This window comes from Uloborus diversus, chromosome 1, assembly GCF_026930045.1.
Source record: "Uloborus diversus isolate 005 chromosome 1, Udiv.v.3.1, whole genome shotgun sequence".
NCBI lineage: Eukaryota > Metazoa > Arthropoda > Arachnida > Araneae > Uloboridae > Uloborus > Uloborus diversus.
In genome coordinates this window covers 253,035,008-253,049,711 of record NC_072731.1, presented here as the reverse complement: position 1 = coordinate 253,049,711, position 14,704 = coordinate 253,035,008, and the positions used below count along the sequence as shown (strand labels likewise).

Below are 14,704 nucleotides of genomic sequence, written 5' to 3'. Positions count from 1 at the left end.
TGCGAGATACAAACACACATACGCACATACACACGTACATACGGATGTCACGAGAAAATTCGTTGTAATTCACTCGGGGGTCGTCAAAACGGATATTTCTGGTGTCTGTACGTTCCAAGGCATATATCCACGTGTGGTCGGGTCGAAAAAAAAACTCAACATTCATTCGGGGATGAGAAAAATGGAAATTAAGGCCTATTTTTGAGTGAAAATGTTTTCGCGAATACAATACTTCCTTTTTGATAAAATTAAATAAAAAATTACTGATACAATTAAGTGTTTTTTTTTTTTTTTTAAGTTTTTTGTACCAACAGGGTTGTTTGGTTTAAACCACGTTGGTTTAAACCATGGTTTAAACCAATTTTTTTAAAAAAAAACCATGCGGTTTTTTAAAAAATGGTTTAAAAAAAAGCCATTTTACAGGTTTACATTGATTTCCCCACACATATTGAAAAATGTGAAATTCCATTTATGCTAAGTTCTCCTAGCTAAATTGCAGAGATAAATACTAAAATTGCAAAGTTGCTTCTTCAAAATGTATTACAAGCTTTAATCGAAAAAAAGTATATTAATATATTTTTTATTTCATATGTGGGCCAAAAAGCAGATTTCAGTCAACTTCCATCATTATGCTTAATTTGCATGATTAGTTAAGATTTACTAAGGATTGAACCTTTTATTGTAGATGCAATCCATTATATTGCTCACTCCTGTTGCAGGGGTGTGACATTTTTGCCCATTTATTTGCACTTTCCTGGAATTTTAACTTTGACTTGTAAGGTAATCAACTGTCTAACTTAATTGTTTGCACCTAAAAATTAAGATTTGCTCTGCAGGAGAACACAAATAATATTTTTTGAATCAAATTTAAAAAAAAAGTTTATACTTTATATTATACTAGTGGTACCCGCACGGCTTCGCCCGTAATAGCAAATTAAAAGGTCTTTTGGTTCGCCTGTATATTTACAAATGATGTGTATTGAATTTTCTCGCCAATTGGCTTGTGCCCACGTTACGGTTCCACGTTATGATAATTTCGTAATTTATTCGTCCATCTTATGATCTTTTTTTTTCTTAAAATTGGAATAGAAAAAGAACAAAATCGAATTTTCGAAAAATCGCTTCGAGGTGCACACCCCCATGCTACATACTAACTTTGTGCCCAATTTCATGAAAATCGGCCGAACGGTCTAGGCGCTATGCGCGTCACAGACATCCTACAGATATCCTACAGACATCCAGACATCCTCCGGACAGAGAGACTTTCAGCATTATTATCAGTAAAGAATACATAATAGTTCCTTATATTATAATGTAGGAAGATTAAACGACAAATTTTTAAATTCCCAGAACAAAATGCAAATGTATGTGTAAAAATTGATTGAGAAATACATAAATCTTCACATATAAACTACACTCTCCACTGGTGTTTTTTTTTTTTTTTGGATTCTGTGTGCTCAAAAGATTTTGATTGGCTATACACCTATGCTGCTTTATGACTATTGGGTGCAGATAATTCTTAGTCCCCCCCCCCTTTTGTTCATTGGAAGCAGAAAGCTATTTTAATTATTTAATTTAGTTACAAGATTTTGTTCTTATCTCTTTATTTAATCAAGAAATTAGGTATAATGTGACTATTGAATAACTGTTAATTACATGGAACCTTAATTACCTTCGAAAATTAATTGTTTTTCTCGCAAATAGTATTTAAAGTAAAAAAAAACCGGTTTAAACCAAAAAAAACTAGTTTAAACCAAAAAAAAAACGGTTTTTTTAAACCGTTTTTTTTACCAACCCTGTGTACCAAGTAGAAAAACGAATATGTGTTCAGTTTTAAATCCATCTAAATATAAGATGAAATAAAAAGACACGATTTAAGCTCATAGGCAGTGATGAAGTCTTTTAATACAGATTCTATCAATAACAAATAAACTGCACAACATTAATTATGTAATTGTTTTTATTTACAAAAAAATTACAATAATAATTTTCAAAATTCATATGAACACAAATAAATACAAACGTACATAATGTAGACATGATTACGATTTTTATGTTATTTTTGATAAAAAATAACACAATAAAAAATATTTTTTAACAAGGAAATTAAATTAAACTTTATTTATTCAAAACATGAAGTTGTGAATAAGAATTTTTTTTCAAGACAATTCTCTGTAAAAAATGCAAACGGATATAGAGTATCAAGTATGATCCTACAAAAATTATCTTTTAAAATTACAAGCCCCCTTCGTTATAAATGTGATTGACGAATTTTTGTGCAGAAAATGACAATTTATTAGGTTTGAAAATCATTCTTTTGATTTATTTACTTTTGCACTTGTCATTAATCACAAAAATTAGCGGTTGAAAAAAAAAAAAAAGCTGAAGATGTGCAATGAATTATGCGCATGTGTTTCAGGGTTAAAAGAAAATCCTTTTTCAGTACAAAAAGGAATGGACTTCGGATGTACAGACACTCTACAAAACCATTCTATCATTTTATGCTCATTTATGTATTTTTTATTTGCAGTTACGTTTTTCTTATTTTCTGGTGAATTGTTCCGAACATATTTTATACCATACGCTTATTTGAATTTTGAATGCAGAAAACAAAAGTATTTGTCAAGTTTTTTTTTTCTTTCTGTTTCTGAATTTTAATTATCTATAGATGTCGAATTGCTTTGTTTTTTCTATCAGCTACAACAAAGTAAAATCATAATGTTTGATAGCCACTCTTACATGAGATAAACCTGTCTTGAATATCAATAACAGAAATCTTTCCTTTTCTTGTTCCAGGATACTTCAATACAGCAACCCCTCGCTACATCGAACCTTGGTTATAGCGTACTTTTTTTTTAATGTCTTCCAAAAAATTGAAAGTAAATAAATTCATGTTCTAAATTTCAGAACCACTGAAGGAAAGATACTGCATTTTTCAGCAAAAGTCATTTCTTTGTTTTAATAAATGAACAAAACTGTGTTTCTTGTGGTCAAATTTGGGGACAAATAAACGGATTGGGATCAGCCTTGCTGGAACCGATGCTAGTGGTCGCATTTGTATTGGTAGAAAAAGGATTCAGCTGTTTTTGATATTAAAAGCCTCACATCGTAAACTTATTTCTTTTTGCAGCTTGTATGAACAAAATTACCTTATTATATAATGACCGTAGTGTTTTGTAAGAATATATGTTACCGTTAAAATATGAAATCTGTTATTTTATAGGATACCTAGTTATTTCATGGAATAACTGATCGCGTCCGTTAAAGTATAAAACTCTCTTGTATTTCATGGTTTAACTAGTTATTTCATAAAACGACTATCTGCAGCCCGTTAAAGTGTAAAGCTATCTTGCATTTCATGGTTTAACTAGTTATTTCATAGAATAACGTGCAAAACCCAGTGTGTCAACAAAAAATGTTTTTGTTTTAGAAATAATGTTCTTTGTAATTCCAAAAGTCATTTTAGTAATCCTTGTTGTAACAAATGGTTTTTATGATACGTTTAAATAAATACCATTTATACGCTGCATAAATTAGATAAATTGCTTCGTTTTCATTTTAATTGTCTATCATTAGTTTATCAATAGAATACCTAGTTATTTCATTTTAGATAAATTGTATATTTTATACTTTAACTGTCTCTCATTAGTTAATTTATAGAATACCTAGTTATTTCATAGAATAACTAATTGAAGTGTCAAATTAATAACAGATTACACACTTTGACGGACACGATCAGTTATTTCATGGAATAACTAGGTATTCTATAAAATAACTGCATTATATACTTTAACGGTAATATATACATCATTTATTTGTACATCAAAGCAATAGAAACTTTTCGTGATTCCGGTTTTGTCGCGATTTCGGCTGCATCGCGCTTTTTTGTTGTTCCCGGACAAGCGCGATATAACGAAGGGATTACTGTATATTACAAATCACGACAATTCATGACACTGCTATACTTTTTTTTTTTTGTCATTGCAAAAGTAAACTAGAACGATAGCTCGAGGATGTCCAATATTCCGTGACACCTTCTAATCTATTTATGAGCGAAATCTTTTCTAACGCTGTAGACAGAGGAGTATAGGCTCGGCGTATGTGGCAAAGCTGGAGTCGGGAAGTATGGGCAAGGAAAGGTCATGACACCAGGTACAAAGCGGGGAAGAGAAAAAGCTGAGAGTCCAGATCCGCCGTTATTCGGAGCCCAGCAGTGGAGTGGAGAGCTACCAGCGTTGAGAAGATAGGGCCTAGATAGGAGAGTAGAGTTCAGATCCCCTGAAAGCACTTCTGGAATTTGAAGTCTGGCCGATTTCGTTACTGGTTGATCTAAAAGAATGCAAATGAAGTAGTTAGTATTATGTAGTCAGGGGCGGATATAGGGGTAAGCCCCCCGCCCCCCCCCCCACCTAAACTGTCGACAATGGGGTCGTTTCCAAAATTTTAAAAGTATTTTTTTTTTCTGAAAGAGCATGCTTAAAATCATAGGATCTGACCATTTTTTGAATAATTTGTTTAAGTTTAATATTTTTGAAAAATTACTTAAATCGGTGCGCTTCTATTGTTTACGCTTCTGTCCGATGACATCACAAATGATGAAATGCCATTCAGTGTTGCCATTCACAGAGCAAAATATTTGATTCGCATCTTTACTGACGTGTATTGGCAACGATAGGGTTGATAGCAAGCGCAGAGCGCAATTTTAATTCGCTTCTTGATTATCATAACGTGAAAAAGCAGTAGAAAAGTCAAAGAGCATCATTTGTGACGTCATCAAAATCATGCCTTGTTTGAAAAATCGGATATTTTAAAAAATTAATTTAAATGTAACGGTTGGAAAATGAAAGTATTTTCTGGATCTATGTTTTTTTTTTTTGCTTATTCTATCAATTTCAGTGACAAAAAGTACTACTTTTGACTGAAGGAAACAACCCCATTGTATCCGTCTACTTTATGCTCAAACATTGTAGGAGTAATTTGGTAGTTTTGCACCCAATCCCGCAGATTCGCTCGAAATTGAATAGAGGGGGTGGGGCATTCTTAAGCATGATCCCGCTAAAATCGTAATCTGTATCCGCCCTGCATGTACTTCAGAGAAATTCTTTACATAATTCGGAAATACTCTTACATTCAACCCATCGTTTTTATAGGCTATAATTTGAGCAACTATTAGGGCTGATCAGTTGAAAAATCAAGTAGTCATTAAAATAAATTGTGGTAGGTAGCCAAATTTATTAATGAGTGTTACTTACGTTTGACTACAGTAGACACCAAGATTTTCGGAAAACTATTTCTAGAATACTTAAAATACTCGACAACAGCTGTTACTGCACAATTGAGACTAAAACTAGAATAATCTCACTTATTTGTAAAATGACGCAGACTGGTAGTATTCCCACCTCAAAAAACTATAATAATAACATCAGAAGCAATGCAGAGTACAAATTTCTTATGGTTCACGGTTTATTTCAACAAAAAATGAGTCTAAACTTTGAATTTGAGTAGAGTGTTCCTAGTTATTTGACCACTTACTTTAATTGCTCGTGCATAAGCAATAAATAGAATATTCGACTTAAAATTAATTCACTTAAAAGTAATCCACTTAAAGTGCCAATTGCAAAAACATCGCACATAGGAATTTTAGAATGTGAGTAATGCCGGCAAAGTATCTTTAATTAGGCTACTTGAAACACGTGAATGCAATACTTCTGGAAGTTGTGTTTCCAATGATGTTAATTTTCTCATTAAAAAAATAAAAATAAATTTGAACTTTGACATCTTGAATTCAAATAAAGCTTTCCGCAATCACGAGTGTGTGTGTGTGTGTGTAGGCGTGTGTGTTTGTGTGGGGGGTATGTTTGTTTGTGTGTAGGGGCATGTGTATGTGTGTGTAGGCATGTGTTTGTGTGTGATTAGTTGTGTGTATGTGTGTTTGTGTGTATGGGGGTATGTGTGCGTAGGCATGTATGTTTGTGTCTGTGTGCAGGCATGAGTGTTTGGGTAATTGTGTGTGTGTTTGTGTGTATGTGTAGGTGTCTGTAAGTATGCGTGTGTGTAGGTGTATGTGTGTGTGTATGTGTGTAGGTGTGTGTATGCATGCGTACGTGTGTAGGATATGGACGCAATTTGGAGACTGTTTTCGCTAGAGGAGCAGCATCGTGAGGCCGGCCGACGGTGGTGCTGCAATGGGACTCGGTGGGAAAATAAAATCATAGCACGCCAAAAACAGTCAAGTGAGAACAATAAGCAATCGTGACTGCTCAAAAAAAAAAAAAAAAAAAAAAGAGCCAAAAAATATTTTAATCCGCCCGGATGGAGGGAATAGAATGCATTCAAAAGACTTACTATTTGTTGTTTTTGTCTCTGAATCATAATCATCATCAGACTCCGATTCCTTCCTCTTCATCTTCCCCCTCGTTGGTTTCAGCAGTTCTTCTATCGAGTAACCACCGGAGCTTTTGGTCTCCGTCTGTGAGGAACTCGTTTTGTCAATGATGGAGATGCTGGTGGAAGATCTGGCCACCGCTCTCGATGGACCGGGTTTCGAAGATTCGGATCCATTGCTGCTGCTCCTTAGAAGTTCGTTGCCCACTCGCCTGCTGAGAGTGGTTGTGATAGTTGTGGATGCGTTGGACAGCAGAGGAGATTCTGGGAGCAGGTAAGGGGTGGGGTAGCAGTTCGAGACTGGACTTAAGCTTGAGGAAGAGCTTCCTGAAAAAGTAAATGATGAGTATTTTCGCAGTAAGACGTTTTCCTAAAAAAAATTTGTGTACAGTGAATAACACATTTTGACAGGAAAAAACGAGCTGATGTTGTACATCACATGACTTCTTTTTACTCCAATTTAATGTCATTTCCCCATTGTTGGTAATTTTAATGTGATTCAATAGTTTACTCTCTAAATATCACGAACAGTGACCAAATTAAAACCAGATTGAAAAAATAAATAAATAAAATAAAATAAAAAGCCAAATTTGTCACCAAGTTGGCGACAAAACTTGGCGACCAAAAGACTGGCGATATATCGCCAAGTGTCCGCCAAATTATAACACCACTTGAGTTTACATCGAAATTAACAATGATTTTCCCAAAAAAAGGGGTAAAAGACCCCTTTAGAAACACTCGACTGCAACCAAAAGGGGAGGTACACAACTAGACCCCACTAGGAGTCTACGTACCAAATTTCAACTTTCTAGGACTTACCGTTCTTGAGTTATGCGACATACATACGCACATCCATACATACGTACATACAGACGCCACGATAAAACTCGTTGTAATTAACTCGGGAATCGTTAAAATGGATATTTCGGGCGTCTATACGTTCTTAGGTATATATTCACGTGTGATCGGGTCGAAAAAAAAAAAAAAAAAAAAAGCTCAACAATCACTCGGGGGTGAGTAAAATGGAAATTAAGGTCGATTTTTGAGTGAACATTTTTTCGCGAATACAATACTTCCTTTTTTGTAAAAGGAAGTAAAAATCGATTTTTTCGAACCCCCCTAATGACTAGTGACTGCACCTCTGTAGCTTTCCTGTGACATATTGTGTGCTATTAGGGTCAAAATGACGAATAGTGGGCATCGTTGTTGATATGTGAAGTATTGCGCTCTTAAATTCTTACCATTTGTCGGTACAGTGTCCTCCAAGACCACGTGGCCACTGTTCCTGAGAATCCGGTTGATAGAAGAGACACTCGGAATGGATTGCTCATCACAGACTCTTTGGCTTCGTAACAAGTCGCGTATTTCCCACGCAAAGATTGATGGATTCTCCTGTTTATATCGCAGTATCTTTCGAACAACATGAGGTGTCGCAACTTGCTGGAATAAAATACAAGAGTATGAGTGACTGTATATATTTGTGTATCAATGTCTACATACAAGCAGTTATCAAAATAATGGAAACACCTGTGAATAAACACGGCATTTTGGAATGTGCTTCGTAAGCAATGAAGGACAAAATAAGGTATCGGGCCATTCCACGAAAAACGGTCATTTTGTCCCGCTGGTGACGCTAAAATATTTCATAAAAAATAATAATTTAAAAGGATGATGAACAAAATTTTGTTGCTTAAGAAATCACAAACGCATGTATGACTTTTTAAGCAAAACTTTCTTCAAAAATTATTTCTTTTTTATGAAATATAGGAACCGTCACGTGCGGGACAAAATGACCCTTTTCAATGGAATGGGCATATACATATTTTTTTTTTCAATGGTTTAAATAGTTATTTCTAAACTAATGAGATATGTTTCCTTTATGTTGGTACCATAGCTTTCAAAATCTACAATTCGTTTCATCATTGCTGTATTAATAGAGCAAAAATATTAGCTTATTCGTAAGCAAGTTACCAGAAGTTGACTTCGGATGTCCCGCAGGTGACGCATGTAAATAAATTTTATTTTTAATAACAGAATTTTTTAATAAAATTATAATTGTGTCAGGAGTGTCTTTGTATCAAATGTAAAGATTGAAAAAAATTGCTTACCCCTGTTTCATTAAAATATTAAGAGATATAACGAAATGTTAATGAAATTTAACCGTATTTTTGTGACTGTGGAATGGCCCTATCTGTTTTTTTTATATATATAAATAGCAATATACATATTCTGGTTGTACAGGGTGACTTAATTGAAGTTCTGGAAGACTTGAATTTTTTTCCAGCACGTGAAATGTCGGACCTCTCAAACTTGAAAAGAGGCTAAATTGTTGGAACGCGTCTAACTGGAGCAAGTGCAACTGAAATATCTCAACTTTTTGGTGTTTCTAGAGGTACAGTATCTGAAGTCATGACAGCATACACACAACGCGTCACGACAAGCTCGGAAAAGTAAAATAGTTGACGGAAAGAGAAGCTCAGTGCAAGAAACCGACGGGTATTGAAGCGGAATGTAATGTCTAAAAAGCGAACAACAGCAGCAAAGGTGACCACAAAACTCAATCGCCATCTGGACTCACCAGTGTGAGTGATTGCAGTCAGAAGGCACCTTTATGTACCGAACATTTACAGCAGAGTATTGTGCGGCTCTGAGAAGATGAGTTCCAACTCTGACAATAATTACCTCTGTTTCGGAAAATAGGGAAGGGTAATTGGCGCTAAGTTGCGTTGAGAAACTTTCTAAGTTGTTTTTCAAAAATATTTCAACTAAAATCCGAGCCAATAACGCGTCTATTTTTCACTAAACTTCTCTAAAACAGGGAAACATAGTCAAGGTCACTGCTCAACTAACCAGAACTGCACTATAGTCATTCTCAACATACTTGTCACAGACTGTTTCCATTTTTTTGATAACTACCTGTATGTTTCTGTTATACTCAGGGCCGCCATTGGAATTTTTTTGCAAAACCTGAGATTGAGTTCATGCAATTCCCAAGATCGAGGATCGACCTCAATCTTAGATTTTTTTTCTAAACCCATGATTCAGCTCATAAAATTAAAAGATCGAGGAAGAAATCCTAAAATTGAGCTCATAAAATTCCGAAGATCGAGGATCGATCTCAATCTTGGAATTTCTTGCAAAATCCAAGATTCAGCACACAAAATTCCCAATATCGAGGAAGGAAACCCAAGACCATGTGAGTAAGAATTCGTATTTACTTTTTTGTGATTGCTACTGTTGTAGTTGACCAGTAATTAATTTTTAAATGATTAAGTGAAAAATTGGGATAAAAATACAAAAATCAATCTCTCAATAAATATTTCTTCGTAGCAACTTATTGAAAAATGGTGTAAAAACCACCTGCTGCAAAAAAAAAAAAGTTAATGTCTTGATTTGATACATCTATACAGATTACACAAAATGGGCAGGAAAGCAATACAACTTAAATAAAAAAATAATATGCAGGGCTAGAGAGGAGAAGTTTTTTTGTTCCTAAGCAAAGTTTTATAACATTTTAAGCAGAGACATTCTAGATTACTTAGCCAAATAACTATATTTTAGTGAAAATCTTATGTTTTATCGTAAAATATTTCATAAAAGGTATCGTTTTCATAAATAAAATCAAAACCCAAGAAGTTCGAGCAAAATCCGAAGAACTCAATGTCTATATTGAAAACTCAAGCCCTGGCAGTCCTGATTATATGTGTAGAAAAAAATATATCTGTAAAACAGGAAAATATGGAAATATGGAAGCATCAATTGAGGCAGTGAGAAGCAAAGGGATGTAAGTGGACATTTTTAAGTTTTGAGTAAAACACGTTTAAAGAGAAGGTCCATGGTAGACTTTCATTGAAAAGTTTTTCTAATTCATGCTGTATAACAGTACTTACCAAGGTTACTGGTAGTATCTCTTGCCTTAAGGCAGAGGAGAGGTTCACCCACCATGTGTACTGGTTATTTCCAAATTTTTAATTTTGCCACTTGCATCCCTTTGCTTCTCACCGCCTCAATTGGAAAAGTAAATTTAAGAAACTTTAGAAACAAATAATGCTGAACACTTATAGAGAGCTATATTTACCTTAGGCTTACTTCCTCCAATGGACCCGGGTTTGATGGAGCCCGTCTCGTAGAAACGGGTCAAGATTTTCGAAACGCAGCCATGCGAGACCAGTAGTTGTCGTGAGATGTCACAAGGGCGCACTCCCATCAGGGCTAGCTCGACAATGCGACGTCGAACATAGTCTGGTAAGGGTCTACCATTCACAAATACACCACCCAGTTGATTCACTCCCGCTTGACCTGTCCGGAAAGAAGAATAGGGATGATATGCGATAAAAGGAAATGTGTAACAATATATTCATTTCAAAAATAAAAGGAAATAATTACGAGGGCTGTTCAATAAGTAATAAGACTAAACTTATAAAAAATACAGAATCGGCGTGCTTATAAAAAATTTAATCGTCATGATTTATATGGTTTTCAAGATTAACTTCTGCAGGACTAAATGCATTTATTCCAACGTTCTATCCACTTCTTAAAAACTTGTAAAAGTTAAGTTTGTGAGAGCTATTTCAAAACAGTTTAGACATGCTTTGCTGCTTTGAAAATGTTTGCCTTGTAATGGTTTCTTAAGTTGAGGAAACAGCCAGAACTCACTGAAAAATAATTCTGAGATTCCCCTTGAAAATAATAGCAGCAGTGTTAATTGTTGTCTCTGTGATGGACGGTGAAGGTCGTCCCTCACGTTCAATAGCTTCTATATTCTGCTTGCCTTCCTTAAAAGCTTTTTGCCAGCAAAAACTACTGTATCTTAACATTGCTTTATTGTTGAAAACTTCATGTATCATATCAAAGATTTTCGATGATGATTTTTGCAGACGAAAACAATCTTTAATCGCATAACTTTGTTCCGACGACGCTTTCATTTTGACAACTGGCTGCGTTTTGCAGGAGCCCGCCAACTGGCTTCAATTCAATCACGTGATACTCAGAAACATGAATCTGTAGGCGCTAACTATCGGTGAGCTTTGTTAATACAGACAACAGACATTTTTCATGCCACAGAAATTGACATTCCGATGAGTAGTTTCACGGCAGTAAAATTAGTGTTATTACTTATTGAACAGCCTAAGTATTACATTTTGTGATTTTCAAGTAAAAATTTTGCAATAGATAGCGTTTTTCAAACATATTTCTTCTGTTGTTCTATTAGCGAAAGTTATTTAGCAAAGATTGGTAGAAGGAAGAAGGTCTCATTCTGCTACATGTTAAAGGAAGCGATGAATTTCATTACAATAATGTAACACCGATTGGTACCTTGCTGCGAAAACCGCTGGGCTATGTATTTTAGTCACAAAATACAGGAGTTCTAAAAAATCTTTTGTATTGGAACACATCAGCTTCTGTTATAATTTTTTGATTTATTAAAGGCATCGTGTTGCCATTTGGCAACATACCGAATAAGATGGTTCAAAAAACTTGTTTTCAGCTAGAGTCCAGAACACCCCCTTTTTTTTAGACTTATAGTATTATGCTGTAAAAGTTTCAGCTTTTTATTCAAATTTTAAGAGGGTGCTCAATGACACCTCAATTTAACATTAGCCATAGCGTAGAAAATGTCACAAATTTAGAAACATTTAATTTCCCCCGCTGTTTTTTTTTTTGTAAATAATTAATTTTTTGCAAAGTATATGCATATTGCTCGTGTATATTATAATAAGGAGCATTGTTTCTTCAGTTCAATGTATTTTTAACCCCCCTCCCCGTACTCAGGGCCGGATTAAGCCAGCGCGGGGCCCGTAGCAAATGTTTCCAAGGGGCCCTCGTTTTTGCATGATATAGTAAACAATAGCTCTTCTTCATGGAGATGGGAGGTGCACTTATAACACGCATAAATACATAAATGTGAATATAATTTTAGAGCTTTACTACGGTTAGGACCCTCTTATGTTGCCCCTCGTCTTCCCGTTACTACACGTTTTCAACTTTTAATTCCAAAAACGCAATGTTTGGACGATATAAAGGGAGGGGGGTCCGGAGGCTTACCCCCGGAAAATTTTCAATATTTCAGTATTAAAAACTCACTTCTAACGACTCCTTGTGATATTAGGAAGAAAAGATTCGGAGGTCATCATTTGGAGAAACTGAAGTCAAAGAACGCGATTGCATCCTATCTCAGGTAAGATCAAAGGAAAAAATTTGGGTTCACAGCGACTCTCTCTCCCCCCCCCCCAGGCAGTTTTTTAAAACTGAAACCTTAAATAAAACTGTAGATTATCTTTAATGATGTTGCAGAGAGATGGAAGAGGGGTGTTCAAAGAGGTCCCATTGGAAAATTTTCGAGTTTATTACCTATTATTAATCTAACAACACAATTTAAAGCAAAAATTATCATAATTATATACTCTGAAAGGGTAGTGTTTTTATCTTCTTTGGTGATTTTGGGGCGGAGTTCACGAAAGCCATCCCCTGGAAATTTCTCGAAAGTGAAGTTGTGAAAACGTGATAGATTGAAGGCTATCGCGGGTTACGTTTCGGTATGGGATGGGGTTCAGGCACTCTCCAAGGCAACCCGGAAAATTTTCGAAGTTGCAATCTAAAAAGTACATTTTGGACCATAGTTAACAATGTTGGAGGGGGAGAGGTACATTCCCATAGAATTTTTTCGAAATTATAGTCCAAAATACGCACTTGTAGGCCACCTTATTAGACGATGTTATAGGCCGGCATCGAGCTCGGGATTACACCCGTGGAAATTTTTCGAAACTGAAGTTCCAGAAGGCAGTTTTAGCGGGTTTTTGATTATGTTGAACTATTTTTTTCCTGAATTTTTCTGAATTTCAAGTTCGAATAAAAAAGTTTTTGGCTGCCTTTGGTGATGCAAAAGAAATGTGTTAGGTTCGGGGCATGAACGGCAGCTTTTTAGTTCCCTCCCACTCAGAGGAAAAAAAAAATAAAAACGATATTTAAAGTCTTTCTTCTACACTGTTAAAAATTTTCCGGAAAATTTACGGTAATTGTTACTGGCATCCATGTTGCCAGTAACTATTACCGTAAAAATCAAATGTTACTGTAAAATTTTACGGTTTCCTCGGTAGGCCACAGCAACCAGTTGGCGCTGGGATCGCTTATTTCTCCGGTATAAATTACCTTAAAAATCAGCGATGCGTCGGCGATGCAATTTTACAGTAACAATTACCAGAAAATCTTCCTGAATTTTTAACAGTGTACTCATAATTATTTTAGTTCATCAAAAAATAATATTCTCTTGACAATTTATTTCGCTCACTATAAGTGTGAAGTCTCAGAATCTTTTTCTTCTCTTCTATCATGATCTCTTAATTTTGCTCATTGTTGTTTACAGTGCCGGATCTGCGGGCTCGTGTCACGGAGAGGGGGGGGGGGATTTTGAGGGGGATAAATTGACATTAAGTTAAAGTAACCAAAGAGAATTTAAAAGATGACTAATAATTACCTTTTCAGGACTCCAATTTCGAAAGCTTTAAGAAGAAAGCCACTTTCAAACAATTTCTGGGTGGTAACCCTTTCCCATCTCTTGTCTAACATCGCCAAAGAGAGCTTTGAAGCGTGGTTTTAGGATTTGTGCTTTAAGAGTTTCAGCATCCTCCTTCTCCGGCTGTCAACAAAAATTGCTTAAATTTTTCGACCCCAAATACCGAAAAATTCCGGAGAAAGCCCTTGAACCATCTTGATTTCAAAATTTCCAAAAAATTCCAAAGGAGGATACCCACCTACTTGCCTAACTTGTCAACATTCGGGGGGAAAGGCTCCAAAAACCACCACTCTTTACCTGAAGCTAAAACTAAAGATAGCCTGCGTCTTGAAATAATTCAGTTTCTAACATTTTAGGAAGCAAACCCGTATCCCCCCCCCCCGATAATGTCTCCAGTGAAAATCGAAAATCGCGTCAGAATTGTTTCTGGGGGAATTCCCTTTCTCTAACCTTCCCACATAGCTTGAAATATTGTTTTCAGCTATACCTTTGGGACTATCCCTCAAACCGTTTCCTCTCAAAGATAGCCTGAAATTGATTTCAGTTTTGAACACAATTTCAGGAAAGAACCCCTTCCTCTATTGTTATCAAACAACCTAAATTTTCTTTTTTTTTTTTTAGGCTTGAATAGCTGAAAGTTTTAGGACCCTAACTCCCTTAAATTTCTTAAGTTACCTTAAAATTAACTTCATTTTGGAAAAAAAAAAGAAAAAAATCTAGAGAAAACCCACTTTTCCGTTCTCCAAACATTGTTTAAAATTGTAATTTTTAGGTCAGTTTGAAACTTTTCTGACCCAACGGAGCTTT

General features: G+C 35.3%; 1 protein-coding gene across 1 annotated transcript; it reads right to left on the bottom strand.

Annotated features, from left to right (window-relative positions):
- Positions 1–4,042: 4,042 nt before the first annotated feature.
- On the bottom strand, positions 4,043–10,591 carry LOC129220048 (paired box pox-neuro protein-like). Its single transcript, XM_054854391.1, has 4 exons — positions 10,463–10,591; positions 7,626–7,824; positions 6,346–6,711; positions 4,043–4,329 (listed from the first exon to the last, which is right to left on the bottom strand). Exons 1-4 carry the CDS (start codon positions 10,589–10,591, stop codon positions 4,043–4,045), a joined length of 981 nt encoding a protein of 326 aa, XP_054710366.1.
- Positions 10,592–14,704: the final 4,113 nt, after the last annotated feature.